Source organism: Ovis canadensis, chromosome 9 (assembly GCF_042477335.2).
Source record: "Ovis canadensis isolate MfBH-ARS-UI-01 breed Bighorn chromosome 9, ARS-UI_OviCan_v2, whole genome shotgun sequence".
NCBI lineage: Eukaryota > Metazoa > Chordata > Mammalia > Artiodactyla > Bovidae > Ovis > Ovis canadensis.
The window spans coordinates 62,941,742-62,969,720 of record NC_091253.1 but is presented as its reverse complement, the minus strand read 5'-3'; the positions used below and the strand labels follow the sequence as shown (position 1 = coordinate 62,969,720).

The following is a 27,979-nucleotide window of genomic DNA, read 5'->3' as shown; positions in this document are numbered from 1 at the left end:
AAGTTGTAATTTGACACATTTTGCATCTTTAGCAAATTGTTTTCTTTTTCATTTTCTAGGAATTGCATCATCCTCATATTTAAAGAAGGATGTAGCACCATCCTCATGTTTGAAGAACAACATGAATCTTCCAACTAAGAGAAGCTCTAGTTCACTCTGTAATTCCTACCATAACCTTTGTCTGAAACTGACTCACAAAGTCTTACATTGCAAAAGAGCAATGAGTCAGCCAAGACATATTGTTCTACAGCTACTGATGACCCAAGAAAGCAATCACACCTAGCCTTTTGACCAACCATTGATGAATAAAAACATGGAAGCTTTTGAGGGCTAGTATATGATTGTTGTTGTTTAGTCGCTAAGTCCTGCTAGATTCTCTGAGAGCCCATGGGCTGCAGCATGCCATGCATTCCTGTCCTTCACTATCTCCCAGAGTTTGCTCAAATTCACGTCCATTGACTTTGTGATGCTATCTAAGCATCTCATCCTCTGCCACCCCCTTCTCATTTTGCCTTCTATCTTTCCCAGCAACAGGGTCTTTTTCAATGAGCTGGCTCTTCACAGCAAGTGGCCAAAGTATTGGAGCTTCAGCTTCAGAAATGGTCCTTCCAATGAATATTCAGGGTTTATTTTCTTTAGGATTTAGTATATGGATTCAACCCTTAATTTGGTTAAAGGCTCTGCCACATTGGAAGAACAGAGTCATCTAGAAAGCATTACCTTAGAGAACATGGTTTGTATCCTTCCTCATTAATGGGGCTATCTCCATAAACAGAGACATTTAAAAACCCAGTCCAAACAAAGTGCTCAATGAATGTTTCTGTATTTATCAGAAGTAAGACTTGGGATGTCATTTGGGTATTCTGCAAACAGAACATCAATCACCACGTTGCTCCTTGGTTATACAATCTATGAAGATGTTTCCCAGCAGGTTCTTGGGGGCTGTACCTCCAACTGTTGCTCTTCTTTTGAATGAATCATATCACCATAAGGTCTCCGGAAGTACAGATAATTCGGGGGTGAAAGAAGTGCCTTTTGAAGGCTTGAATTATCTGAATAATGAACAAATCTCCACGTCTAATTGAACTCAGCCTGAGCACAGGCTCAGACTTCAGGCAAACTTGGTAAAGCATTTCCAGTAGAACTCAGGCAGGCCAGATGTTTTGGAAGCAGAATCGCAGTCATTATGCACATGCCAGTTCCTCCTCGCTCCACCCGAGGCCAAGACCCTTTCAGCAGCACGAGGCCTGCTTAACGTATGACTTTGGCCGCCTTACTGCATGGCATCCCAGCACCCACGCAAGCATTTCGGTGATTTTAAACAAGCTCCACTAACAAGGACGATTACATGGAAGCCAAAGAAACTAGTGGGGAGAGCACATTCATCATGAGATATAAACTCTGTCTGCATTTCCTAAAATGATCTCAGGGTGGGAGACACTTAGGGATTTACAACTCTGGGTTAAATGCAGGAGACATGGGTTCTATCCCTGGGTCAGGAAGATCCCCTGGAGAAGGAAATGGCAACCACTTCAGTATTCTTGCCTGGAAAATCCCATGGACAGAGGAGGCTAGTGGGCTATAGCCCATGGGGTCGCAGAGACAGACACTACTGAGTGACTAACACTTTCTACACTTCACACGAGACAATGAGCACAACTTATACAAATACTGTAACATAAATCCCAAAGTCTGAGTTGACATGGTCCTGCGGTAAATTAATGGTAGTGCCAGGTTTTACTACTTTTCTGAGGTGGAGGTTGGGTGTGATATGTGATGTGTGTGTGTGTGTGTGTGTGTGTGTGTGTGTGTGTGTATGTTTAGAAGGAGGGAGATGAAGGAAGCTGTTAGGGTGGGCCACCACCCTCCACATCCCCATACCTGACAACAACTAGTTCCCCTTCACACATTAGAAATTCATCCAGATTAAGTGGTTCAGTTAAAACCAAATGCACTCTGGGAAAAAAACCTGAGAGTCATGTACACCTTTTAATGCACTACTCTGCTTTTACAGAAAGGTGTCCTTCCCCCTTAATTAAAAGGATGCTCGTTTTCTTTGGGGGAATTAGATGGGTGATCTCTCAACACAGAGTATTTCCATGAAGAGAAGATCTAGGTAGGAGAAAACAGCAAAGATTTTAGCAAAGAAAGAAGAGATAACGGTGAGTGCCTGATGTGTGGGGATATGGCAGGACCAGTTAAGGAAAGACACGTCAAAAATAAAATCAGGGAGTCCCAGTGACACAATTTGCTTTCTTTAAATTTTGTTTGGGTTTGGTAACAGTTCCACACATGCAATACTGTTTTATCTCTCCTGACATGGATGTAATAAGTTGTGAATACCTGGCCTAAAGTCACCCTTCACAGATTGGCGTGTATCAATGTGTATCTATAGGTGTGTGTATCTATCTATATTAATATATAGATACAGATATATATATATATATATATATATATATATATATATATATATATAGAGAGAGAGAGAGAGAGAGAGAGAGAGAGTGTATTTGGATAAACAGATATTTTTTATCCTTTTTTCCCTACTGGAATACAAAGAGAGTTTTCAACTCATACTGTAATATATATTTCTTGCCTTGTGAATGCAGTGAGAATATCCATATTTGTGCTGGAGTAGCCATGTTCTAACACATGGTGTGCTTCAGTAAATATCAAGCTTAAAAACAGAAGTAGACGAAGTAGTAGGTCTGGCCAATTACATTGTGATCTGAAAATACTAGTGATTTATTAGTTGCTATTAGCTAACCAGCTGATCTCTATTTGATCTGTGTATTTATTAGTTATAAGCATTAAGCCAGCATGTATTGTTCTACTACAGGAACTTTTTCAGCCTCTGCCTTGCTTTTTATATGAAAATACAATAAAATAATTTGAGTTGTGATTACTTTAAAAAAAATAAATCCTGCAGCTGGAATTAAATTTCACACTGAAATTCAACCTTGAAAGGAACAGAAATATGAAACTAATGCAAAAAGTGCAAAAATTTCCATATTCAGGTTAATGTTTAGCAGCAGAAAAGAATAACTTTTGTTTATCTCTGAAAACAGCTTTCTTTATCTAAACAAATGACTAGAATAAGATTAAGAAAAACCTGTTTTGGTTTTTTAGATACACACACATATTCCAGTTTCGTTTTACACAATGACTTTTATGCAAATAGGTACCACACAATCTCCTGACCTCTTTTACCATCACACCCGGACAATGACAGTTCAATAATTGAAATGGTACATATCGGGTATATTTGATTTTAAATTGCAAAGTTGGTCTCAGGCCTATTGAAATGAAATTGCTTATGATTCTTTGTTAATTCCAAACTGATCAGATTATTATATTTCCTACCAGTTTAAAAAAAAAAAAAAAAACGTAAAAGGCAGGTGAAGCTAATTATATCATTTTTTATTTCCTTGCCATATACATTGCCCAATGTAGTTTTTTTTTTTTTTTGCATTCTCTTCTGTGACCCTCCCCCACACCTTGATTTTAGTTCTTAACCTGGATTCTTTCATCCATAACATGGGTAATGAGAAAACTCCAAAAATGTTCCTTGTGGGACTGTTACACTAAAAGTCACGTAGGACTAAATCCCACGTGTCTTCCTTTGCTCACCATGGAGACAGGAGATTCATTCACTGCCCTCAGCCAATTTGAAATCCAAATATGAAAACAGCCTTATGGAATTCAGACAGATGATTCTCCTTCACAACTAGCAGATGCAAGAAGAAAAAAAAAGACTAGTATAATTAAGCTTTTAACTTTGATCCAGTGAAGCTGTGAACACCTCATTTAAAAATACATATAAAAGCAGCTGAAGCACAGGTGTGGCAAGCGTATTTGCACACCCAGCACAGGATGGCAGTCAACCAATCAGCTGGCCAGAAAAGTTTCAGCCATTCTAAGGCAAGAATAAGGTAAACTGTGAATCTGAAAGATTACCAGAGTCTTGTTCGTTCTCAGTTGGAATGTGGAGTGCTCAGTGGTTTTCACTACATCTTTCTACTGGACACTTTAGAAAAGGATTGGGATCACTTAGGGGGGTAGACTAAATTGCAGTACATTTTTTAATGAGGGTTGGAAGTAGTTTCTTTAATACATTTCTCGATATATGCATCAGTCCATTATTCATCTTACAAATATTTATTGAGGACTCATTATGTGAATATCAATTGACAGGAATTTGTAGAGGATGCAAAGGCGTGAAATTAGAAAAATATAATCAAATCTAATAAAGTGGTTAGCTGAGAACACTGTTTTGGCATTATACAGACATAGATACACACACACAGGGGCTTCCCTGGTGGCTCAGATGGTAAACAATCTGCCTGCAATGTAGAAGACCTGGGTTTGATTCCTGCGTTGGGAAGATCCTTCAGAGAAGGGAATGGCCACCCACTCCAGTATTCTTGCCTGGAGAATTTCATGGACAGAGGAGCCTGGTGGGCTACAGTCCATGGGGTCACAAAGAGTCAACACAAACGAGTGACTAACACTTTCACTTCATATATTCAGTACTTATTAACCTCATTTTAAATATGCTTTCAGACATTAAAAGAGAAGATTAAGTGCAATCTGCAGTTTCAATTTATTGTTTAAATTTCTTAGCCCAATTTTGCTTCATCATTCAAATTTCTGGAGGAAAAATAAGATCAAAATTTGAATAGTGCCTAATGTTTCAGAGAAGTTTGCTTTAAGAAACGAGCAAGCTTTTCTTCACAATAACAAAATTCCTTTACAAAAAATCCTAAGGAAAAGAACTGCCAAAAAAACGAATGCAGCTTTGTTTGTTTTTGTAGTCATCGTTAGCAATAGACATAAAGGTATTCCTTTTTTTTTTTTTTTTGGAGCCCATATGGAAAGATCATCAACACATTCTGCCTCTGGGTTCTTTGCCAAAATACCATAACCCACAAGCCTTCTACCTTAAACATGAAAGAAAAGGTGTTGTTCTGGTCAAATAAAGAAATAATTTTTACTAGCATACGTCTAATGTTAAAGCTGCTTAAATCCTGCCAAATACATTAAAACAACATCTGTAAAACAGATTTTCATTAAACTGATCAGGTTAGAGTTAAGCAGCTAGGCAGATGATGTTTTAAGCTACCCCTTAACCTTTAACCTCTAACCTCCTTAAACTGGAATAAGGACACACACTTCTTTGAGGTAAGACTGCTTCAGGTTGACCATGCAAGAGGTAAAGTGGCCCATTCAAATTGCTCTGACACATCCCCACATTTGGGAGTGTTATGAATCAATATGCTGTCAATGAGAAGAACTGTTTTTCTCCCAGCCATGTATTTATCTGTCTTTTCACTGCTCCTTGTCACTTTCCCTTAAAGTCTGAATAATTCACAATGCAAAATGATGTATAATTAAACTCCTAATGAAAATGAATTTTATATAAGCAATTATTGTCTAGTCATTAGCTCACTGTTTTAAGTCCAATTTTAATATTTTCACCATATTATAAACCATCATTTTTCCCAGGCCTAGGCCAATTTGTTAGGGTCTCATTTAAAAGCAATTAATGTTACTTATAAAGCAATTTTATTTTGCCTACACAGGCTGACCAAGCTTGCTAATGTCCTCATTACTGCTCTTCAAAATCCTCTGGATCTGACACACAGTTTCTGTGAATCAGTTTAGAAACTGCATCCTCAACACACTGCTACTCTGGAGGAATTTGACTGCTAGAATGAATAAATGCTCTTTGAAGGCTGATGCAAAATAATAGAGTCCAGCTGCCCAATACTGAGTTTCAATGGCTCCAATATTTATCTCTTTAATCTTTTTAATTCAAGGTAAGCTTGTTCACAGTGTGTTTTTATTTGTTTGCTGACCATTTGGAGACATTACCCCACAAGGACACTTAGGTATTTAAGAGATAATAAAGAAGATGGTGGGGAGAGTTAATTTGTATATGACACAACATTTTGAAGGTAAGAGTATATATAGCTGGGCTTCCCAGGTGGCTCAGTGGTAAAGGATCTGCCTGCAAGTGCATGAGACACAGGGTCAGTCCTGATCCAGGAAGACCACATATAATGCAGAGCAACTAAGCCTGTGCACCTCAGCTATTGAGCCTGTGCTCGAGAGCCTGGGAGCCACACTATTGAAGTCTCAGCACCCTAGAGCCTGTATTCCACAAGAGAAACCGCTGCAACGAGAAGCCTGAGCACCGCAACTAGAGAGTAGCCCCCACTCACTGCAACTAGAACAAAGCCCACACGGCAATGAAGATTCAGCACGGCCAAAAATGAAATAGATAAAAATCTAAAAGAGAGAACATATAGCCTTTGGTTCTGGTATCTCAAGCTCTCTCTGCTTTAAGGACCTATTTATAAGCAAGTTCTATCTCATCTGGTTGTTATACAATCAAAGACAAAATCCAGCCCTCTCTGAAAGGGAACTTCAAGGGTAACCCTGGCACCTAGCAAATTGCTCTGCAGACAGTGAGGGTAGTCAGCCCATATTCATGGATAAACTTAACACGCACATACACACATGTAAATAATTGTCCGGCAATGAGACTAAATAGCCTTTCCTGAGAAAATCAGCAGGAATGCTCTACCTTTCTTTAGCTTCCCACATGAGATTAATAAAGCAGAAAAATTTGTATATTTATATCTTCTATTCACAACATGTTAATTTAAAGTGTTAGAGCTGTGTGAATATAAGCACAGTTCATGAATATTCTATATAGCTCCCAGGGTCGAGATCTATTATTTATACAAACTTAATGTGTTTTTTTTTTCTCCCAGGTATTCTAAAAGTTTTAATAGATAAAGTATCAACAGAAGAAAAGTTGACAATTGAATAGCTGTCAGCTGTTGCTGTAAAAGCGATGAATTATAATCATTCTATTCTGTTTTCAATACCATCAACTTAGACGTTTTCCATCTTATGTGAGGGCCTGCACTCCCCTCAAATTGTGTAACCCAAATCTAATGCTTTCGTTATTGATCCACAAAGCACCAACATCACAGGCACAATGTTACAAATTCTCACACCACGACTTTAGGTTTTCACGCTCAGTACATCAATCCAGCATTTGAACTTCAAGAAACAGCCCAAACAAATAGTGGCAGGCCAACCCAAATAAATAATGCCTGCACCTGCCCCAGATAGCCACATTCTGCTCTTTTTGTGGTCTGTTTACAGTTTGAAAGCATATTTGAAGAGTCGCAGGTATCATAATCGCCGGGTGACTCCTGATAGTATAGTTATCACTGATTTCTAGTATAAATCAATAGATAACACTTGCAAAATGGATTTTGCAATCATATTAGAGCTTGTTACAGTGACTAATGGTTTGCAATATTTTCTGAATTTTAATATCCTCTGGACAAAAGAAGTTTTTAATAAGTTACCAAGTTATTCATCATAGAAATGAATCTGTTCCCACTATACATGAACCAAGACAACCAGGCCAATCCAGTAAACAAACTGCAGAAAATAAATTATCCAGTAATTAGGGTTCAGAAGAAGTCAAGCCAAGGTATGTGACAAATAAGATTCAACACTTGCACGAATTCATTACATCTGCAAAGCTTTTTCCCCTATAAAAGTGTTATTTGCCATTTAATGAACACTTTTACCTGTGCCACACCCATAAGGGGATGGGATAAAAACATTACTAGCTTGGGAAGTCAGGCAAAATAACAACAGAGTTAAGCAGAAGACTTTCAACTGATCCTAAGGGAGGGTGTCTTTTTACTCAGTACCACCAGAAACTTACAGGAAAACACACACACACAATGTTTGGATCGTCCTTGTTTGTCACCAAACAAAAGATGATGCATTCACAAGGCAGTGCTGTTTTTGTCCTCTGCTCCCTGAAACCATTCATACTTAGCCAAGAGTGGTGCTGTGTTGTTGTTTTTAATCAATCAATAAAAAGAGGTTTAAGAGTATTATTTTATAGGTGGAAACACTCAGAAAAGTGATGTTATTTCAGGGCAACCAGTAAAGTGATCAATCCCACAGAGACAGGTGTAAAAGGGACATACGGCAAATCCTTTAAATAAATTCTCCAATTCCATCTATTTCAATAGACTCTGCATTTAGTAACGTGAAGCAGAGACTGTGGCTCTTGCCCTTCTTTTTTTTTCCCCCTCTCTCCTTTTTCCTTAACTTACAGATCTGCGCTCCAAGCTCCGAAACAGTTAATTCCCTCCTCCACTCTGTGCCAAGAGAAACGGATGTCACTGCTTACCTTGTAGAGCTTCAGGGCCGCCTCGTGCCTGTGATTGGTGGTGTGCAAGCGTAATTTGTCCACGCTGTTGGTGTAGTAGTCACAGGCATTGCACTTGAGGTGAACGGGGTTGCCAATGGCAATGCACTTCAGCCTCCATTCATTACTTTTGCCCCCTTCTTTAATGTGAGCCACCAGTTGATATTTCTGCATATGTTTATCAGTCTTGCAGTGAAGCTGGAAGTTGGCTTTGAGCTGAGTGTTGTAGTTACAGAGCTTGCACTGGTAGATATCTCCAATTACAGCCCTCCATTCCTCTTCAGGGAGAGAGCGCTCGCTGCTCACATGCACGCTTAGGGCCTCCAGGCTGTCAGAGGTGAATTTGTTGCAAACAGCACACTGGAATAGCTTCAGCGCTGGGTCACTGATATAAGGTGACAGCTCTCCTGCAGTAAGGAGGGACAGGTCATCACCTATTAGCTGACCACTGGCAAGCCGGATTTCAGGCGGCAGCTCATTATTTACTACAGGAAAAAAAAAATTAAAAGGAAAAATAGAGACTGGAAAACACAGCGCGCACAAAGGAATCTGTAAAATAAAGTCTTGACAAGGAATGTGCTTTCTCTAGAGCTTAAACTATAAAAAGCCGTAATAGGATTGAATCAGGATCAATTACAATCATCCCTTTCAACTTCTAAATTCCCTCATCAGATAGCTTTAATTACTCCTACTGGGCATGATGTCATTCTGAAATTTGTATTTTCGAGGGCAGGAAAGTGGATCAATACCATAACAAAACAGTCACGTGCTTGCAATTTAAGCGCCCAGCTAAACTTACACAAGCGCTAATTGTTATTTCGCAATTTGTCGAAAAGCTTGATGAGATTTGGCTAATACTGTATGCGTGCCTGTAATCTACTGCCAAATGTCTGGGATAAGGTAATGGTATTACTGTTCCTTTAATTATCTTCAATCACAGACACGAAAATCTTTTCTCAAAAATATTTCATGAAAAATAATGGCATACCATTCAGAAGCTCAAGTTTGATATCTTAGGGCATAATTGACGCTATAAACCTAGGAAGCTATAGCTCAGGATGCCAGGCAATTAATGCCAATTAGTATTTATTCATCAGCCTATTGCAGGCAGACAAAGTTTGCTAACTTCTTTTCTGCTCTCCCAGATCCCTCAACTCCTTCCTCTCTCAAGTTAATTCAGGTTTGAAGCGAGACACAAATGGTTTGATTATCCAGCTGAAAGGGGAAGTCCCTTCCAGTAAACTGTCCCCAATTTGGCGGCACTCACCACTTTTTATCGGGGTGCATCACGTCAAATCAAAATTGTGATGAGAAACTAACAGCAATGCAGAAAAGCAGTAAATACTGACCAAGTCCCGGGGCCAGAGCGGCCGCCGTGGCAGGGTCCAGCTGGAATGGATTGAGCATCAGCTGTGGGTCGCCAGGGTTCTCCAACTTCATCCCCGTCAGGCCTATGTTCTGGGCCAGGTAGTACTGATACAGCTCGGCCTCAGCAGGGGCGAGGCCCAGGTGCAGGTTATGCTGGATCTGCTTCATGTTCTGTTGCAGAAGCATCATGTTGTGCATGTGCTTCTCACTGGTCATGTGAATCCGCAGGTTCCGCGCCACGTTGGTCTCGTAATCACACACCTCGCAGCGCCAGGTGGGTTTCTGCTTAGGTTTGGATGGAGAGGGGGTCCCGCAGCCACCGAGGCTGCTGTTGGGGGCTGGGGCCGAGTGGCCAAACACCTGCTCCCCGGTGCCGTTTTGGAGATTCTGCACGTTGTTCAGGTGCTTGTCCGACTGCATATGAATACTGAGGTTACCTTTGGTAGTGGTAGAGTAGTTACAAACCTCACAACGGAAGGGTTTATAGCCACATGTGTAGCTCTCGCCCCGGGCGAGCCTAGGGTGAGGCTGTCCAGTCTTACAATAAACACAGGAGCCTCCCGGCTCGGGGTGTTTCTCCTTCATGTGGGCTTCCAGAGTCTGCTGATACTTGTAGTGCCAGTTACATTTGGGACACTTGAGGGTTTTGCATGAGTTCCTTGAGTGCATCATAGTCATGTGACCCCCAAGAGACCGCGAGGACCCCAAAACCGTGTCACACTTGGGACACTCGATGCCACTGCCTGGTGAGCCATCTCCCCCGGGCCCGGGAGTACCTGGGGCACTCGGGGTGAACCCATGCTGGTGAGGTGCAGCCGAGCTGTCTTCATCCCCCCGGGCTGTCTCGCTCAGGTGAGTAGCCGGGGCACCCTCTTTACTTGCGCTGGCTTCTGCCAAGTCCTTGCCACTGATCCCATAGCTGCCTGACACACCCCCACCAGCCCTGACGGCGGCAGCCGGTTTTTTCTTTTCTGGGTCATCAGAGACAGTGGCCGAGGAGGACGAGGGGCCCTTTTCAATGAATTTTAGCACACTGGATGATAAAGGAGAAATGCTTTGGTTTAAGAGAGGGAAATCTTTGTTACCGATACTATCGGTGAGTTCCCCTAATACTTCCTCGTCGTCAAGTTCATTGGAGTATGCATCCTCTTCGTCCTCATCTCCTGCCTCGGTGGGTTCGCTCTTGACTGGACACTCCCCGTTGGGGTGTAAAGCGTTGTTCTCTTTTGGCCTTTCACAGTTGTTCTCTTGGTCTTTGCTCTCTGACATCTTGCTAGACTCAGACGATGAGTGGCTGAGGGAGACGGAGGTAATTGGGGTGTTCACTACTAAACTAGACAGCCCCCCCAGAGTCACTTCAGCCTTTGGCATTTGGGTGATCCCCAGCGGCTGCTCAGCGGAGCCGGGGGTACTCGGGCTCCCCTTCAAGAAGGCAAAGCCAGCCGGCAAAGAGTCACCATTTTCAACATGAAAAGCGCTCCATAAACCGCGGAAGGTTGGGTCGGGTCCTATGAGGTTTGTAGTAGAAAAATGGGGATAAACAGAAGTGGATTTTTTTGGTTCCAGAAAGCTTATAAGAGGTTCTTTGTCTTTGCCAATCCCCTGTATTATGGCCGAGACGCATTTGTTACTGAGGAGTTTCTGCTCCTCCTCGTTAAGGGTCATCCGATGGTCATGCACAGCATGGGTTACAAATGACCTGATATAACCGAAAGACAACTTGCACAAGAAACACATTAAAACAGGTTTCCTTTTCCCATCGCTAACACAACCATCGAATTTGGACAAGTCCACATTATTGGGGACATCTTTGGACACACAGGAGTTTTTGGCTGAGCCATCACTGGTTAGATAGTCTTTCTCTCTCTTGTGTCGGAGATCGTAGACACGGAAACTGTGCAACACAGGACCGACTCCTGCTAGTGCTGAGGTATTTGGGAAAGCCTGATCGGCTGTAAATGGTTTCCCGAGGGATGAAGCGATATGAAAAGTGTTGATGATCTGTGGGTAGAACGACAGAGGCGCAGAAGCAGACTGATCACCCTTCTCTCCGGCAGACGCCAGGGAGTCCAGGAACATCGCTGTAGAAAAGAGTTTGCTGTTTGCTCCACTCTGTGCATTCTGCCCACTTTCTTTGGAGTCCTCGATTATATAAGCTGACCCATCAGGCTGGTAAACGATCTCCCCTGTGAGATTTTCCACGTCACTATCCTCTAACTCGCTGATCTCGCTCTCGTTGTCATCCTTCAGGACGGGAAGGCGGGCATTCGGGCAGTGGTGTTCCATGTATTTCTGTAAACTGGGAAAAGAGGTGGCACATTCGTTGCACGGGATCTCCTTGGCTGAGGTAACCTGAGTGGCAGCTGCATTCTCGACACTGAAACCCAGCAAGACTTCACTTTTGCGCTCATCCGTTTTCAGGTTGTCATCTGTGGAGCTGTTTGCCCTGTCAGGCTCCATTCCTGCAACTTTCTCTGGCACCTCATTATCAAGTTGTGCCGTTCCACATAGCTTTGATGTGCTCTGCCCATTTTCCTGCCTTGAGATAGGAGGGGAGTCACAGGTTTCCATGGCAATTGCTACATGGGGATCTCATTTCATCCAGCCTGTCAGGGACCTGGATAAAAAATAAGGTGAGAGGAGCCATTTTTATTAAATAATGACACAGCTCACTAATAGCCCATCACTAATTTACAGCTGCTGTAAACTTGACTATCTAAAAAGGTGAGGGGGAAAACTTAAAACCAGTGTACCTATCTATCACAGACAGACTTTGTATAAATGTAGCAAAATAATGTAGATAGCTATCACAGACATGCCTAGACATCCGGAGTGTTTTTGAAATCACTCTGAGCATTCATCACAAATCTAAAATTCGTATCAGTAAGCTGTATATTTTTTTATTCCTGTTTTCTGAAAATGGATATAATATATGTAAAAGCTTTAAAACCCCCTTTACTCTAATAGAAATGTAAATGGCTTTCATAGACGACAGCAGGAATAAAAAGAGAACAGTAATAACTTGTAATTTAAAATTTACCTTTAACTTTATCAGGCAGTGAGTAGAAGTGGGGGTAAGGGGAAGTGGGGGGGGGCGAGGATATAAGGGTAGGAGGGAGACAAACCATAAAGGAACCTTAAAATTAGAAATATTACAGTCACAGGCGGCACGGACCAAACTCTTCTCTGGTTTTCATTTTGCCAGTAAATCAGCTTACTACAAATCTTCCTTGTGTGAAAGCTCTCAGCAGGTATCTGGCTGGCCCTGATTAAGCACCAATCACAATTCTCTCCCACACTTCGGTCACCTCAATGGGCACCAGAACAGAAATTAATATTTACTGCAACCGTTCCTCCCATCCTAGGGGACAACTGTATTCACTCCGCTTTTTTAATTTTTTTCCCTACTGCAATACATAATGAACACCGTTCCAGATACCATTTTGATGTTATCAATCCTGGTTGAGTCGCCCATCTTTCAGCCACGGCCTCAATCAACATCTCCCTTGGCTTAACAAATCATATGCAAGCACATCTGATGAAAATACTTCCATCATTTTTTTAGGTTTTGTTTTTGTTTTTTTTTCCCCAGGCAAGCACCTTAAACTGTAAACTCCCTTTGTTGAGACCAAGAAGCACTTGGTCTCATAAAAGCCGTATCAATTTCAGGTAGCAGGGGAAGGTACCAGGAGTGTGTATGCCCACTTGTGGTGTGTACCTGCAAACCTCAGCTACTGGCATAGCAGCCTGATTAGGGCTGACATGTCTCTGAATCCCTGCACATCTCTCCATTTGCAGAATGATGGCACTGTACACAAGAGTTGAGTGGTCTGAAAGTTTAGTGCTTCTTTTCAGTCTGCAGAATAGGCACTGCCTTGATTTATCAAAAAGGTAAGCCATCTTCTTTCAAATCTCAAAACTGAAGGGACCCAGAACTTCAAGGCAAATAGCCCTCTCACATAGATGTATCAATACTTTCAGGTATGCTGATGATTTCTGAAATGAGGAAGGCGGACATGACTATATGCATGCATGCGTGATAAGTCACTTTGGTTGTATCCAACTCTTTGTGACCCTATGGACTGTAGCCGGCCAGGCTCCTCTGACATGGCTATACTGCATTAGTTATTACACTGGGCAGGATGGACACACAGTGATTCACTATGGACTTCCCTCCCACCCCTACAGTCTATTACATAGACTTCGCAGGGGCAGAGAACTAAGAAGGAAACAAAACACTGGGCTCACCAATATTACTAAGCATTTTAGAAATTACTTTTTAAAAGTTCTTCTAGAAGAAAGACATCATTGGAGGTCAGTGGCATATTAAGTATGAAGAATAACTTCTTAATACTGTCTTTACTGTAATCAAATTTCATCTTGCCAGCTAAATCAGAGAGGAAGTGTTCAGTTTCAAATATATCAAAAGAGCTGCACAGATTGAAAATGAAATCAAAATTCATTTTGGTATCTAAGATGGTTAAAATGACATTCTAATTGCACACGAATCAAACATCACAAAGCGTGGTGTGTAATTTTAATTATTGAGGCGCTCCAGGTTAATTATCTTCATGGCATGCATGCAGCTTTTAAAAATCCTCTGAAATAATCTGATAAATCATCATAAGCATGAAAACCTAATAATTCTCTAATTAGTCCACAAACATTTATATTTACCATTGCATTTACCAAATCTGCACCGTGTATAAACACTGAAGGTAGCCAAAATGGCTAAAATAAAGTTCCATGCCAGACTAAAAGGAATGAGGAAGGCAGGGAGAAACTGGAGGTTTGGAGGGGGAGCAAAGTGATAACACTGAACTCATGATCCTAGATAAAAATATCAAGTTCTAGGACTCAAAGTAGCTTTTTTTTTTTTTTCTTTCTTTCTTTCCTATGATGACTTAGGCAGCTATGTGGAAGATTATTCACCTTAATTACAAGAGTGAGAAAAGTTCTCAAACAATTTACAGCTTTATAAAGGAGTTTCTGAGCTATTCTTATTATGTAATTCCTGTTTTACCTATACCCTACCTACAACAGTTCTCAGCTGACAAAAACACTTACTAAAATTATGACACAATGCTAAATGCACCTCAAATGAGTCGTGTGTAACGCACAGTTAATAATTTTGTCCAGATGCCAAATGGATTCTGCAATGTATCATCAGTGTCTCTCTATATGAAGTATTAATAGATCCTACCTTTTTATTTTATCTTCATAGGATCAGGAGTAACTATCAAAAAGGACTTTATTGATATGAGACAAAAATTATGGAAACTATACTACAGAATCAATCACAGGACAAAGCCATGTGGTTGGACATACTCTGTTACAGCACTCCCACATAACTTTACACAAAATTGCTTATCAAGTTCTCATAAACTGCACATTAATCAGAAACTAGTAAGTGTTCTCTACAATCAAAATAGTAAATATTCTCTACAAATTTACATTTCATTCCAAAAGCAACAGTAACAAAACTATCTGAATTGATAGAGCTAGTAGTAGATGACCTGATTTTTACATTTGTAGTTATATACTATGACCATGTTTACCAGCATATTTTGATGGAATCACTTTAGTTTGTGCAGTTAAAAAGTTGTTCAGATCAATATGTACCAAGACACTAGAGATGATGCTAAGTGATTTCACTGTCACCAGTGTCAGACAAGATCTTTCTTTTAACAACATGACCTATTTAGGAAATTTACACTAAAGTTTATAAGTTCCAGTTAAAAGACCACAAAGACAACCATCTAACTTATACCAGAGTATTCATTCCAAAATAACTTTATAACAAGTAGATGCACTATAAAAATTGCTTCACCTGTTAAACTGTTATCTATTTAGTCTTCACCAATTACTATTCTCTACTACCAAACATTCTATTAAAAAAAAAAAATCACCCAAGGCCTCAAGAAATCTCAAAGAGAAAACCTGATACAATTTTAATGCTAAATTCAGAACAATACATACTAGCTGGTCTGTAGAATACATGTATGCAGTTTTGGGTATTCTCAGCAATTCACAAGATCAGTGACTTTGATCATGTAAATCCCTTTTTGGGAACTAATGGACAACATGCAGAAAGGAACTTTTATGGCTCATTCTGCCTTACTGTCGTCCTGCAGTCACTTCTGCCTAAACTCTGCTCTGCTAAATGACCAAACCCACCTATGAGGAGCCTTGCTAATGAAAGAGGGTGCTTTCTGAACAATAGGCAAATTCCTTTGCATTCAGAAGGCAGGGCTCCCATTAGAACCCAAAATCAGAGAGGCCAGTTTTACCTCTGTTTTTTAATTGATTGTCCCAGCCCTCCTTGGTGACACAGTGAGACAGTGTTTGTGAAATGATTAAAAAGAACGTGATCTGATCAAGAGGACAGAATAATGGGAAAGGAATGCTAGGTTAGCCACTCAGCAAAGTGCTGGGAAAGAAGACAGACCACTGTGCCCTTTTGCCTATTGTTTTTATTCTCATTCGCTCTTTGCCATGTCGTGATACTTGGAGTCTTTATTTCATTTTGAACGGGTTAAAAATTGGTCACGTAAAAGGGAATTCGGTAACAAGTCACAAATCCTAAAAATGTATATATATATATATATATATATATATATATATATATAATAAATAAAAATCCTTGAATTATATCAAGTTTCCAAAAGGTCATCACTGTCTCTGCTGTGGCCTTTTCCCCATTCCAAATCCTCTATCAATATGTCATAGTGAGTTAGCCAAAGACAAAAGAGAGGCGCAGTGTGAAAACGGCACATATATCTAATGCTGACAAAGCAATGAATAGACCTTCACAAGTATAATTATACTTGTTTATTTGTTGCCACGTACAGAGAGCTGATGAAAAAAATCCATCAAAGTGGTATTATGCAGACACCAAGAGCTTCTTTTCTTCGCTCGCTAAAGCCACATTGAAGCTTAAATTCCTTATTGTTAAATTCAGAAGAAAGAAAAAAAAAAGATTTTTGGCTGGATTTTTTTCTTTTTTGCATCATTTGCTGACAGATCTTTTGTGTCTTGGGCTGTATTAGCTCACACTGCTACCTCATTTTTACCCATGTTGGAATTCATAATTACAAACTACTGTACAGAAGCTTTTAGAAGGGTGTGGTGTGCTGACCAAGATGAGAGAGTAGTGAAATTGGCCTTTTCTCACAGTCTGGCTTTTGATATATTAAAAATACAGGTAAAGTACCTGTGTAGAAGCATCAGTTACATCAGAATGCATCTTTGATCTCAGTCTTTTAAGTCAGTTGCTGGTGCTTTTCTTTACTCAGCTTTCTCTGCAATTTGCTTATTTTTGGATCTGTTTAGTATTTTATAAAAGACTGCATAACTTCTTTCCCACTTCAGTATTAAAACATTAGCAAGAAGGGAGGCAAATGCAAGGATGTCAAAGGATTGAAAATACTGAGTAAAAAGATTTCAAACCCAACTCTTAAGGGGCCATTATGTTCCAATAGACACTAAATCACATAACTTAACAAAAGCACATTTTTAGAGGTGGGGGAGGGGCAAATAAGCTTTTTTTGTTATTGTTTTTTCTTGCAGGATAGAAATATATCAAAGTAAAAGCAATCTGCATAGTTAATGTTTGTGAGCTTTACAATTTAAAACAGAAAAGCTGTAATTTTTCCTTGCTGGCAATCTGGAAACACTCTGGAGTTAATTACAGCTGATTCGGAGTGAACCACACAAACAAAGACCAGTCTATGTCCAGACAATTATACTGCATTAACCAGCTTAGAGCTTCCTGCTGATGTTTCAGGGCTCTTCTGTTACACACTTCTACCTTCCCAGCACGAGAGAAAATGCTTCTGCAAGAAGGAATTAATGAACAGAACTGCAAAAGAATGTGTGACGACCTCTCCTGACACGGCAAAAACTTTCCACCCATGTCACGACAAAGGGGAGAAGGTAATTAAGTTTGAATAGAAGGATGTAACCAAATATAGTAAGCACCTAAGCCAGGCAGAGTTTTAAAGAGGGAAAGTTGACAAAGACAAACATGAGTGTGTAAGTCAACGAAGTCCCCGTTTTCCTCTTTCTTCTCATTAAAACCTAACTCAGCTATTCAACACAGATTTATTTCCTTCTCATAAACAGGACTCTTAGAATTGATATTTCTGTTTCTTGTTTTTTTCTTTTTCTTCCTATGTTCCCCACCTCATCTTCCCACATTCTCTCTCTCATCTCTAAGCCTCTATGGACTTTATATGACAATCACAAATCATTAAACACATGTGTTGGAGAACTGAAGAGGAAAAGTACCCCTTGCCAATGGTTCTGATAGTTCTTAATTTGATTAGTTGTGGGAAATAGGAATTTTCCTCAGTTTTCTTCGTGACTTTAATCAAACTCCAGCTACTTTCCTTAGAGAGAAATCAATAATCTCTCCTTAACCAAATTACACCATTATATGACTCATTTTATTTGTTTGCTTCAGGAAAATTTCATAATCAGTGAGCAAGATGGACCTAATACTTTAGCTGTCCTCTGTAAACAAACTTTGGTCCTTTTAACCAATCTAGTTGATTTCTAATTTTCTTATTCATTCTAATTGAAAATGAATAGTTAGCATTGGTGTGAGACAAGGACATGAACTGTAATTATGTTCAGTGCCTCTTTCTGATTCTTCTTTGATACTGTTTTGCTAGTATTCCAGCTGACATTGGGGCTTTGTAGTGATTGCTTCATTAAAGAGTAAGGATGTCCTAATCAGCTAAAGCATTACTAGAAAGCTGTTGTTTGCCAATACTGTGAGAATATACTGAATTTTCTTTTTGCTTTCTTTACAGTAGAGAAAGATACCTCTGAATGCCATCACCCAACCATATACTTAAGTATTAATCATCTTCCCTTTGTCTCATCTATGCAAAGTTGGATTAGAGTTAAATGACTCTATGAGCCTTTTAATTTTTCTTCCCTAAATAAATATTAATCTACAAATCAATCAATGAGTTTTATATTAAAACATATAAATATACTCTCTGGAAATACTAAAAGGTTATGTAAATTATAATCAGTTTTACAAAACATCTCAGTAATAGACAGAATCATTTTCCCCTCTCAAGTCTCTGTTCCTCAATCCCAACTATAATTGAAATTTCAAGTAAATAAAACTTTGAAATGGAAAGTTTAAACATGGAACCGTTTAGCTTTCCTTGGGAAAACATGTACTGGATCAATTAGTTTTAAAAATGTATAAATAATAGTTGCCATGTTTTGTATATGTTTATATTTCTAGTCTTTAAAATGTAATGGACTAATCTCTCTGGCATACACCCAGTTTAAGTATTTAATTGATGATGCTTTTACGTTGTCGCATAGAGACATTTAAAAATTTTATCTTAATTGGTTTCATTAAGGTAATTATAACTATAGAATATCTGACTTCAGATTTACCAGACTAGTGAAAGTAATTCCACAATACATTTTTCTCATATACAACGTGAAGACAATATATGCTTATATATACATGCATTTTTTTCTGTTTTGTCTATTAAGATACAAAATTCATTATTAAATACTGACAACCAAATATTTAAAGGAGAAAACAACTGCTTAGTTATTTGCATTTCATGATTCCCATCAATATGATCTCATAACCAACATAACAGCAGTGTAGTAGTGTAAGCACAGTCTTTTTTTGAAAAATGTCATTCCTTGCAGGCTAAACCTACCATAATTATCTTCATAAAATTAATCACAAGTCAGGTATTCCAGCAAACATTCCTATTCCCTGAGCAGTGGTTTCAATGATTTCACATGATTTCAAAATAGTTTTAATGAAGAAAGTTATATGTGTAATTTCTTAAATCACTACCAGTGCCTCTTACTATCCAAGACTCTTAATCTATCAAATGCAGTCTCTTTTTATATCCCATGTAGATATTTTAAATCATGTTATATTAAAAACCACATTAGGGCTAACATAATAGAGAACCTAAGTGGAATGCCAGGTTTCTTCTGGATGAAATATTGGCAAATTTATGTTTGATCACTCAGATTGGTTGGTTATTTTATTTCTATTATGAAGAGCCTTTTGTTTGCTTTCTGTGTATGTGTGTGGGGTGTTTTTCTTCTTTTTTGGCCTGAAAGTTAATTTGACTGCTGTCCATAAGTGAAGTGAGCAATTCAGTAATTAACTTTTGTGTTTTAAATGTATGAACTTTAATTAGATTTCATTATAAACAAACAAACGTCAGCCATAATTATAAGCTCCTTGGTTTACCCACATATTATCCCTTTTCAAACAAACTTGATGTCAGACAAATTAAAATCAAGCAGCCAGCAATTTTGAGTTGAATTTTACATGATCTGCTGGTAACCTGATTACTTTAACTTCAATATCATTACAGGAAAAGTATTTCAGGAAAAATAATGACAAGAATTCCAACAGGAGACAAGCTTAATTGTATTGATTCAAAAGATGCATGTTCATAGAAACCATGTTGAAGGAATAATGTTATCTCAAATCTACAGTTTCTATTAAGATGAAATTGTCCAGCATGAAAGAGGCAATTAAGATTAGTGTCTGCAGAACTAGAGATACTAAACTAACTAAATAATTATATGGGCCCAATTATCTTATACTTTTAGTAGCAAAATATCAGTATGGAGCAACTACAAGGCATGAGGTTTGCAGGTTTATTTACTGACTGGTGTATCTATTAGGACCAAGAACAAGTGGAGCTGTCAGGACATAATGAAGGTAAATGATTAGTTAGCACCAAGCCTGAACTCTTCTCCAATGCAATAAGAGTTAATTAAAGTTTACCACCAAACATCAACCAAAGCAGGATGTTGATCAGGTTTCAGCATTAAGTGCAAACAGACAATAGTTGGCAGCAATTAGTGCAGCTATCAAATGACATGCAATGATAATTATACATTTAAAACTGCTAAAGAGCTGGGGGAAAAAAATAATCAGCCTTTTTGACGACAAATACTCAAAGGGCAGGAAACAGGTATCAGATTATTTCACTTTAACACTGTAAATCAATAGAATTAAACAAGAAAGGGTTGTATGGGTACATTATCTGAAAGAGAACAGTTCACTGGATCCAAAATGAAATAAATCTGCTAGTACTGGCCTATCAAAGATAAGAACTTCTGTAGCTAGAGAAAATCAGTTACTTTTCAATTAAAGTTTCAGAGTGAAGTCTGTGTAAAGAAAGTTTAGCCTCTAGGTTTTCTTTCTACCCTACAATGCAACAAGTATTTCACCATAATTACTGTTATTTAAATTATTAACTTTCGCTCTTAAGGTACTGTCAAAACTATTTTATGCATGAATATTATCTTTAAATGTTAGGGTCAAAATTATTTAAATACAGCTAAATTTAAAACAAAAGCCAAGAGGGAGGGAGGCCCAAGCAGGAGGGGATGGATATATATATATATATATATATATATATATATATATATATATATATATATATGTATGTATGTATAATTATGACTGATTCACATTAATTTACAACAGAGATCACCACAACATTGTAAAGCAGTTACCTGCCAATTTAAAAAAAAAAAGAAAAAAAAAGAAAAAGTGATATATACATATTTAGTGAACATTATGGCAGATCTTCCCTTGATGCCATTCAAATCAACCACTTCACCCTTGCTGGATTCAGTGAGACTGCATACAACACATGCCTAAAAATACTTTTAATAAACCACCTCATTCTTTACCGTAGTTTCTGGCCTGCAGCCTAGAGCATGTCTCCAGAATTATGCCCATCCTCATGACCCCCACCTCTCCATTTTCCCAACTAATTCTGTTATGCTAAGGATTTGTACACAGTGTTGGCTAATCCCAGTATTTCCCTGGAGCTAAATCTAAGCCATGGCCAACTCCCAGCACAAAAATGTCTTTCTCCCAAAGCCCTTTCGCCCCCTTCAGCACTCATACACTCATTGGTCCTGACATTTTCACTTCAGCCATGACAAATGAGCTGATGACTCTGATGTGATTGCACGGGAGGAAGGCTTTATCTAAAGATATATCATTAACTCTCATCACCATCTCCTAATATGGCTCTTCTGGGTTAATGTGTTGTGAAAATTTGAGGAAATTTTTGTGTAAATGTATGCACTTCAAGGAGTAAGAGACCAACTTCATCAAAAGGAGGAAAAGGGAAGCCAAAGTGGACAGGATCAGGGAAGGGGGAAAAAAAAAAAAAGACTAGCATGTTGCTCTGAGGATTTAAGTAACCCAACTCAACCTCTGCCCTAGCAAACCAGCCAGCGGACTGTCTCTTAAAGGCCCCTTCCCCTCCCATGGGCAGCTGGAGCATGATCTGTGAAGTGGCACGAAAAATAAATAAATAAATGAAGCTTCTCAGATAAAAACGGCTAATCAATCCACAAGCCCATTTCTTTATTTCTATCCCCGTGTAGGGTGGATTTTACTCTCGAACCCTTAATTCCCTACGTTATTAAATCTCTCTAAATTCATTTTAATGGAGAAAGGGATTGTCAAAACCCATTTCCCTCCGAGGTCACTGTCTTCTTCAATTAGAAAGAAGCAATCTTTTTCTGACCATTATTCAATGTGAAACTCTTCAAGCTTTAAAAAGCGGGGGAAAGGAAGCTTTTCCATTGAGCGTGAATGCCACAACCTTTAGGTTAAGTTAGAACCCAAGTTCCAGTTACACAAGTCTTGTTATGTATACTATGGCGTTTACAGAGTCGATGCTTGTTATAACCTCTTCTCTCAATTCAGTGGAAGACACACAGCCAATCAGAGTCGACTACGGTATAACAGACCTTGGGAAAGGAGGTCAGGCTTTGAGGTAAAGTGCTATTCACTATTGGACCATGCAAGGAGCTCTTTATTCCAGTGCTTATTGGCATCAGTCCCCCTTACTAGAGCAAGAACAAAGCCAAGTGCTCGTGTGAGGTTTATGAATAAATCAGAGGTGAGCCACTTTAAGTGCTGCCCATGATTTCCTTGTTGACAGTGAGCACTTAAACAGGCTTCTAGGACCAGCAACTTCTGGCAAACCACAACGATTCCTAATCTGCACCCTGCCTCATTTCAAGAATGAAATGGCCCACCCCATTTTTCCTGCAAGTTGTCACCTTTCAGGGAATTCTTGTCCTATCTCAAGCGGTTAAGCTTTCCAATCCCAGGGTGGTCAGCTGGCCCTGTGGTCATCATAGAAACTGGACCAACTGAAAATCTTCCTTTGCTTGGAAGAATTCCACAAATGAAAATATCTCCAGCATCACAAAAGTTATTCCCAATATTATAGAATCTCTGGATATGGGAGGACTTGAGCCAACAGAGGTAAAAAATGTTCAACGATTTGCGAAAGGGAATGCACACACACTCACACAGACATTGGATTCTCATTGGCTGTGCTCTGTAGTTGTGTGGTGGTTCCCAGAAACTTCTCTGAGCTACAGTTTCATTATGGGTTAAACAAGGGGATTGTGCTGTATGCCTTCTGACTGCAACAATCTATGGTTCTAATATAAAAACCCATTTGGATTATGCTGAAAGATAGTTTTCCCTATGGAATTTTCCAAGACAGACCCAGATGTTTTTAAGGTTGCATTTTTTTCCCCAACAACTAGATTTCAAGAGGAGAGGCACATTCCAGTAGTATAGTAAACTGAAGTATTCTATTTATGTTTGTAATTAACACTCACCTATTTTTTTAATATATTATTGAAGATATTTACCAAGAATTTGCCAATAGTGTCCATTACTGTGAATACAGTGACTATACAGATATGGGTGCTGCCCTCATGAAGGCTGAAATTTGTTTGAGAAGAAGCTTAAACAAGTACATTCTGAAAAATGCTAAGATGCTAATTATTTTCTTCCAATGAAATATATCCTTACTTTATCAGTATTCAATCAATGCTTAGCCTTAAATAAATGGGCTTCAAATGAACTGTCAAGTCCAGGGCCACTTATAAATAAGCAGAACACAGGCAAGGCACACACTTTTATTTTTTAAGAAAAGCTTGAGCAAAGATTGTTAACTAACTATTTATAAATGTCAAGCAAATTTCAAACTCAAATCTGGAAAATTGTTATCCAAAATACACTTATATTTCCCATAAAAATATAAACAATAATTTAAGTGTGTATCTTACATGTATCACAGTTGGCAATTACTATGAATTTAAAAATCAAAAAGAAAAATGATGAGAAATATATTTTAGTTGAGGGTGGAAAATTGTCTTTATAAATTTATTAAACCTTATCATGAATCTTATTTGAACGTGGGTAGTCCTCCTCTGAGTAATTCATTCCTATGGAAAGATAAAGGACTGTGATCTTCCTGAGATAAGCCAAGAGAAGACTCATAACTTCGCTATAAAATCCCTACAAGAAAATTTAAGGGTTCAATAATATCCCTGGGTTATTAATAACTGGATCTTTTCTCTAGGTCGGTATAAATTTTGGTCAGCATGGTGCCAGGTAAACAGCATTTATTCTTCTTTCATGGCACATTAAAATATCATAACATCAAGCATATAGAAAGGGATTCTATGACACCTAATGTAGCTTTGGAAAAGCCTTTAATTCAAAGACTTACAAACAGGAAGGGTCAACTTCAATTCTGAAATAAGCTTTGTAGTCTCTTCTATTATTGAATATAATGGATAGTCTGGAATCTTGAGTTCCTGCAGATAGACTAAGGTTTGAATTATTTAAATACTATTTCTATTCTAATTTGCTTCTTATAAAAAGACCCCAGAAATGCATTGAAAACATCTTGAAGCCCCTCATAACCACAGCAACTTGGGACAAAGGAGGAGCAGATAATAAGGTGGAGAAATAGCCACCTAGATATCATCAAGGTATCCGCCAATGAGAAAACATAAGGAGACTACCCTTTGGCCCTACCCCTTAGGCATCCTCCTTGCTTAATTTCTATCTCCCTCCCTGTGGGGACACATGTATACCTATGGCTGATTCATGTTTATATATGGTAAAAGCCATCACAATATTATAATTATCTTCCAATTAAAATAAATAAATAATTTTTTTTAACTAAAAAAAACAAAAGAGGCAGTATCTCTACTCAAAAGGTCTATGTAGATTTGCTGTATCAAATGCCCTTCAGGAGAGCATATAGTAAAACCAACTATTGAAAATAATGAAAAGGGAAATATAAGGTATCAGCCCTGTATACATTCACTTCCTTTTATGTTCACAACACATTAGTTTTAGGTAAGCTCTCCAGCAACTCTGAAATACAAACAAGGTATCTGAGGCTCAAAAAGATTAAATAACTTAGATAAGGTCATCTATAACAAGAATTTAACCCAAGGGTCTTATAGATCTAAAAAGATCTCTATTGGTCACAGAGTTGTCAAAAAATGGAGTAGATTTTAAAATACCTAAGATTTAAGTTAAAATAAACAGTCTCATTTAAAAAGAAAAAAGGAATCCAAAGTAAACAATCAAAAGAATGTCTGGTTTTAAACTAAGTGCCATTTTTTTCTGTACACTATGCTGCCTCTAAAACATCATAGCATTGTCTTCATTTACTTTCCCTCCACAAAAGAGAAACCTCTTTCTTCTTCACACCGTATTCATAGTTATTAAGAATACACTTTAAGTCACTGAGATCATCAGTATTTTTATGAATCATAGACTCATCTTGCCCATTCAAAGTACCTAGGCTAACCTCCTACGTCATGCAAAAATATGCTTCCAGTCACACTGGTTAGAGGCCCTCCAGATTCTACTGGTCTCCTTTTCAGTAAGTGAGAATTCAGTCTCTCAGAGGAGACAGCATCACTGTTGGATTACCATGGCCCATTTTCCTTTTCTTTTCTTCCCCATTTTCACCAGCTTTGCCTTCATTCACAGAACAAACCCCTTTTTAAGTAACCTATATAGTTGAGTGACCATTAGTCCTAGCGGGGGACTGCTGAGTTCTCCTGACATGTTCCTGCCTTGTCGGCTGACTCAACAATTACTTCTCCAGAGTTTAACATTTCATATTTTAAAATGAGCTGATTGAACTGAAGAATTCTAAGGCAGTTCCCAGGAATTAGCCCTTTGATAGTTTCCAGTTGTCTTATACCCTACCTGCTCTTTTCTGTTGCAATCCTCTTGGCCAGTTCTTAGAAAATGAAAGAAATTTAGTCTACAGAGGGAAATGCTCAGGCTATGCCTATAAATAAATCTAAAGACGGAAAGAGAGACATTAACATGGAAAAGGGGCATAGACATGTGTGCACGCGCGCTCGTGTGTGTGTGTGTGTGTGTGTGTGTGTGTGTGTGTGTGCGTGCGTGCATGTGATGTCTATACTCCCAGTTTGTCAACCAAAAAGGATGACTTACTCTCAGTTCATTTCTGGGCCCAGGAAATTTTACGTATGAATTGCTTTATTCCTAAATGTATGGGAGAAAAGTACTATGAACTATACTGTAGAAAATCTACATTAATAAAGCCTTTCAGGTTTAATGAAGGTACTTTGGGAAACGATTGGGCCTCTTCAATTTATCCTTCCAATCAGGCAAATTTTATGATTCTTTATGGGCTTCCTTCTTAGAAAGTTTTGTTTTGTTATTAACAATACAACCAGGTGGCATACACCAGCTAATATGTTTTTGCATTTTAACATTGTTGAAGCTATGGATTTCCTTTCTTCTTTACAGTGAAGGAAAAGAATTTTATGGACAGTTATAAAATGCATATTTTAACCCCAAAGTCAATTTTCTCTGGTTAAAATGATTTAGATCTGAGTGAATGCTTGCAGAATGCTTTCTGTTTTTACAGCTAGGACACAATGAACCTATAAACTTCATCCTAGAGGTGCGTGCTATAATGCATACCATTCAGAAATTATCAACTGTGCACTGTCGCCTCCCCAGGACAAGCAAACATTAGAACTGATCAATCATCTAAATATATGATGATAGTGTGTGAACCCCTGGCCTGAATGACTAAAACACCTACTCAGGGCGTTATGACATATTAACTAAGTCAAGCTGCCCAGATTCTTAAATTATATTTGTTTATTTTCTCAATCTCTAGAATGTTCAAGTATCTAATTATATCAGAGATAAGCAGCTTGCCAAATACGACTTTAGTATCAGAGCCATTTTTAAGTTGTGTGCATACGTTCAAAAGTGCCTCCAAATGGCAAATATTTTATTTCACTTACAAGCCTTGAAAAGTGTAAGGAGAAGTGGGGAGCGGCCATTCCTGAACTGAAGATTGTATGTCAAACATGAAACCATATCAAACTTTCAAGGCAACTTGTGAACCTCTGAAACTAGGGAATTAACAGAACATCAAATCCCCCAAGATCACAAGGGGAACAATCCGTATGCAAGAAAATAATGCCATTGAGCCCTCATTAAAAGACCATTTTGTCCTTAGCCATCAAAGACTGTGAGTGCACTAAGATCCTGGTTATATCATCAGGATAACTAAAACAAGTGCCAAGAGAAATTGTGCACTTTTAGTTCTCACATGTGTCCATCTGTTCACATATAAACATATATTCTGCTTTCTGTCTGATTCCTAAAAATCTTGATATCAGAATACCCTGGGTTTTTGCCCATTTCCTAAGAATGCAGACATCACATAAGCTACTATTAACCCATGTGTGATCCACTTCATGGTGACTGGAAAGCTGCCAGTTACAACACATGGTGCTTGGTTAACAATGTCTTAAAATATAAATGAATTTATTTTTTAAATTAACACATTTTTCTTATGGAAATACCTTAATAAGCCCTGCTGCATGTAAAAGAATAGCCTCCATGTGGATTTTTTTGTTCTTTTAAGACTTTTTGCAAGCATATCCATAAACTTAACCATAAAAGTTTCTGAAACAATCCAGAATTTCTTGACAAATTTTTTAAAGGGGTCTAGTAAAGAATTTTGGTGACTTTATATAACAGAGATCAAACACTTTTCCCTTACAATGTTCTGTACTCAAGAGGCAACTCTTATACTTTAATTTACGTGAAAACACTTCTGATTTCCCAAGTTTCCATGTAACCATCTTAATAGTACCTCAGCAACTGAACCATTAAGGTGATGAGGCAAATAGAAGTTCTACAATCTAGTAACAAAACAAGTTAGCTTAATATCTGGCTGAATCTTTCAATCCTGCTCTGGGGCAGCCTTCAGTAGGTCATTTGTGGTGACCCCCAAACCGAAGGAGTTTGTTTATAATGTATACATATAAATAATTATTCACACTGCAGTTGATTTACATATGTACAAAAGAGCCAATTCCCACCTTTGAAAGTGTCTTAACACTTACGGTATTTTAACTGCCCTAATTATGGTTGAAGAAACATCATTAAGAGCCCTGATCACGTTGTCAACTGATAACCAGTTACAG

The 27,979-nt window shown here is 38.5% G+C and overlaps 2 protein-coding genes across 5 annotated transcripts in view; one reads left to right on the top strand and one right to left on the bottom strand.

The window, feature by feature from the left end:
- ZFHX4 (zinc finger homeobox 4) overlaps positions 1-27,979 on the bottom strand; it is a 212,794-nt gene that overhangs the window by 177,453 nt on the left and 7,362 nt on the right. For 2 of the 4 annotated variants that reach the window (XM_069601055.1, XM_069601057.1), the window contains exons 2-3: positions 9,601-12,236; positions 8,234-8,736 (exon numbers count right to left, since the gene is read on the bottom strand). In XM_069601055.1, the coding sequence (XP_069457156.1) occupies positions 8,234-8,736; positions 9,601-12,190 (3,093 nt within the window). In that variant the 5' untranslated portion in view covers positions 12,191-12,236. The remainder of the gene's footprint in view (positions 1-8,233; positions 8,737-9,600; positions 12,237-27,979) is intronic. The other 2 variants (XM_069601058.1, XM_069601059.1) reach the window with 1 other exon arrangement.
- The window catches only part of LOC138445864 (uncharacterized), a 57,055-nt gene continuing 45,770 nt past the window's right edge, over positions 16,695-27,979 (top strand). Inside the window, exons 1-2 of the mRNA XM_069600345.1 lie at positions 16,695-16,823; positions 17,438-17,554. Coding sequence (XP_069456446.1) covers positions 16,695-16,823; positions 17,438-17,554 — 246 coding nt within the window. The remainder of the gene's footprint in view (positions 16,824-17,437; positions 17,555-27,979) is intronic.